This window comes from Carcharodon carcharias, chromosome 15 (genome assembly GCF_017639515.1).
Source record: "Carcharodon carcharias isolate sCarCar2 chromosome 15, sCarCar2.pri, whole genome shotgun sequence".
Taxonomy (NCBI): Eukaryota; Metazoa; Chordata; class Chondrichthyes; order Lamniformes; family Lamnidae; genus Carcharodon; species Carcharodon carcharias.
In genome coordinates, this window is record NC_054481.1 from 50993528 (window position 1) to 50996838 (window position 3311).

Consider the following 3311-nt stretch of genomic DNA (forward strand, 5'->3'; position numbering starts at 1 on the left):
TGCCTGAATCCCGAAAACAAATTTTAAAAAAGAAATTTGATGGGAATCAGAATTTCAGTCTGTTTAGTTGGATCCCAGTGTAAAACTAATTGGGAAACCTGTACTTATAGCTGATGGTGTGGTTTCCCAGAGACCCCACGGCCGTGAATCATCTCTGAAGTCTTCTTGGTTCTTCATGAAGTTGTTCATGTTTGTGTAGGTGCTTACCTCAATGGTAATAGCAGCCTAGCAGAGAGGAACACCATACTGAGGGTGTTTCCACACAGTTTGGCATTTTTGTAAAAAAAACAACTATCAATCAAAATTCTAGTAAGAACATTATAGGAGTAATTCCGTGGGCCTCCATGTGCAGAATGGGGCCTTATTAGAGGATAATGTAGGCTTGAGATAAGGCTATGAAAGTAGATGGCCAATTCTCCAACTTAGGCTCTCATTACATTGATGCTGCACATTGGGAGTGGATCCTTATAGAATTCATTTTATTTCCATCTAAGGTGGAAAAGTGCTATCCCACCAGACATTCCTTCCCCTTCAATTACTCCCTGATAGTAATTAACCATAGCACTCATCCAGGCTAGGTCTATACAGTATATAACACCATTCCTCCCAACTGTACAGTGTACATATTGCATGTGTATGTACGTGTGTGTATGTACGTGTGAGTGTGTGTGTGTGTTTATGTGAGAGAGTGTGTGTATATCTATATATAAAATATATGGGAACAGCACTCTCCTTAGCTAGGCATATACATTATATATAATAGCACTCAGTCTAGCTGGGTCTGTACAATAGTATAATCTTGTGAAGCAATTTGTATTTAAAGATAAAGAACTTTATTTTTTACAAAAATGTATTCTGCTTGACTGACATTGATGTGACATCTCGAGCGCGAATGAAATTTTTTTTATTTGCCTCAGGAGCTTTGTGCAATTTTCACCTCATACAATGTCTAGCTCTTCACACCAGTTAAGTGCACAGGTAATTGTGCTTGCTGACATAGAGCCGCATACACTCTGTGGCTGACTTGATGCGCATTCCAGAGCTTCCATCTCTGCCCTCTGTTCATTTGTCAGCTGGTATGAAGATGCCTTCTTTCAAAGCAAAATGTCAAATGGTGAAAAAAACCCCACAGAAGAAGCATTAAATCTGGTCTGACAATTTGAAATTGCCTATTTGCAAGTCTAAACATCATGGTTTTGTTCTAGATCTATTCTCCTTAAAGCCCACAGTTGCATACATCACTAAATACTTGATCCAATGTCTTGCTGGGACCAATTCCTTGACCTTCTACATTAATGTCTAAATCCATTGGAAGGTATTTATCAATGTTACATAATCTTTTAAAAAAATGACAATAGTAATTCTATCTTTACTCACATTGAATGTTAACTTTTTCTGCTGCTTTGCACTTATCAATCAGATAGATTTCATAAGTGAGAATTCCCTCCACCATTACAATCAAATTCTTAATTCTATGCAAGCTTTAAAATCCTTTACGGCACTCTTGATGATTGGTATCCCATTTCTTACATTTGATAAAAGGGTCATTATAACAGTCAAAAGTCATATCTCAGACTCCCTTCTGTAAGACCTTTGATCCAATGCCAAAGTTGCCTGTAATCGGTCGAATTCGTGCCGGCTGCTGTTTGGACTCGGATCATCCAGGACCCTGCTGTCATCATCATCAACCTCATCATCCTCATCTCGGCTCATGAAAGCCAACTCGTTCTCATAGCAGAAGGAGTTTGTGCTGGGAACAAGGAACTTGCTTTCCATCAGTTCCTTGGCACTGCATCGGGGGGTTGTGGGCACCTCATAGGTTTTATGGAAATGTGAGTAGTCCACTTTGTACTGGTCCTTCTCCTCAAAAAGCACCGGTTCGAAACGCTGACCCCACAGAATCTCACTGGCCAAGTACGAGCTCCGGGCTTGTGTGGTCATTGCTGTAGCTTCCACCATTCCTTCCAGGATGACCACAATTTCAAAATCCGCCATCTCCAGGTCCTGCTTGCTAATACCATATAGAGGACTTTCCTCATCAATCTCATGGAGAATAGTTATAGGGGAAACTAAGAATATACGATCGTATCCTTTATCAAAACCCACGTCAATGTCAATCTGGTCAAGGGGTATATATTCTCCTTCCTCAGTGATCCGTGGCTTGATCAATTGAGCCCGGACATGGGCTTCCACTATGTGACTTTTCCTCAGATTTCCCACCCGCCACATAAGAGAGAGTTTGCCATCCCTCATGGCTATTACTGCGTTATGGCTAAAAAGTAAGGTCTGGGCTCGTTTCTTCGGCCGTGCCATTTTAGCCATTATGGCACCAATCATGAATGAGTCTATAATGCAACCTACGATGGATTGGAAGACCACCAAGAAGATGGCCAATGGACACTCTTCCGTCACACAGCGGAAACCATACCCTATTGTTGTCTGGGTTTCGATGGAAAAAAGGAAGGCAGCAATGAATCCATTTACCTGCAAAACACAGGGCATGAAGTTCTCATCACCAGTAGGGTTCTCTAGGTCTCCATGTATCAGGGCAATAAGCCAGAAGGCCAGGCCGAAAGCCAACCATGAAATGACAAAGGCTAGCGAGAAGATCAGCAGCATATACCGCCAGCGAACGTCCACGCAAGTCGTGAAGATATCGGCAATGTACCGCTGGGGCTTGTCACTCATGTTTGCAAACTGTACATTGCACTGGCCATTCTTCTTCACAAAGCGACTACGGCATTTCCTCCTGGTGTGGATCTTCCCGTTGCCATAGCCGTTGATTCCTGGCATGGTTGTCAACCTCAGCCTGTCTTCTTCTGAGGATACGATGCTGTAACGGCTGTCACGGGCGCCAGTCATTCCTGTCCACAGAACAAAATTTCTTCAGCTGAGGGGCCCGGTTTGCCAACCGCCAAGGCCCCCAGCCCCCCACCCACCCCCCCAAGGAAAAATAAACAAAGTAGAGTCTCTGACAATGGAATTGAGTCCAGGCAGCTTGGCTCGCCTTGTCAGTGTCTTGTCAGTGCAGCACCCTGAAATGAAAATAATTATGGTTAAAATGTGCAATATTTAGAAATGCAAACATCACACTCAAAAATGTTAAATAGAGTTTTGGTCTGTGTCACTAGCATTGAAGTCAACTGAGTTATCCCTTTACAAACTTAGTCAACCAGCCATCCCCCCGAAGCCTGCTCCGGCCATTTAAGCAGATCATGGTGTGAGTTCTCAACTCTACCTTTGCCACTGACCAGTGGGCAGTTTATTCTCCCCACCCCATTGTAGGATTGGGTTAACTGGGAAAGATAGAA

The 3311-nt window shown here is 43.0% G+C and overlaps 1 protein-coding gene across 1 annotated transcript; it reads right to left on the reverse strand.

Annotated features, from left to right (window-relative positions):
* Positions 1 to 1563: 1563 nt before the first annotated feature.
* Positions 1564 to 2862, reverse strand: LOC121288152 (ATP-sensitive inward rectifier potassium channel 12). The gene has a single exon (XM_041206551.1). The coding sequence runs from the start codon at positions 2860 to 2862 to the stop codon at positions 1564 to 1566; it is 1299 nt and encodes a 432-aa protein (XP_041062485.1).
* Positions 2863 to 3311: the final 449 nt, after the last annotated feature.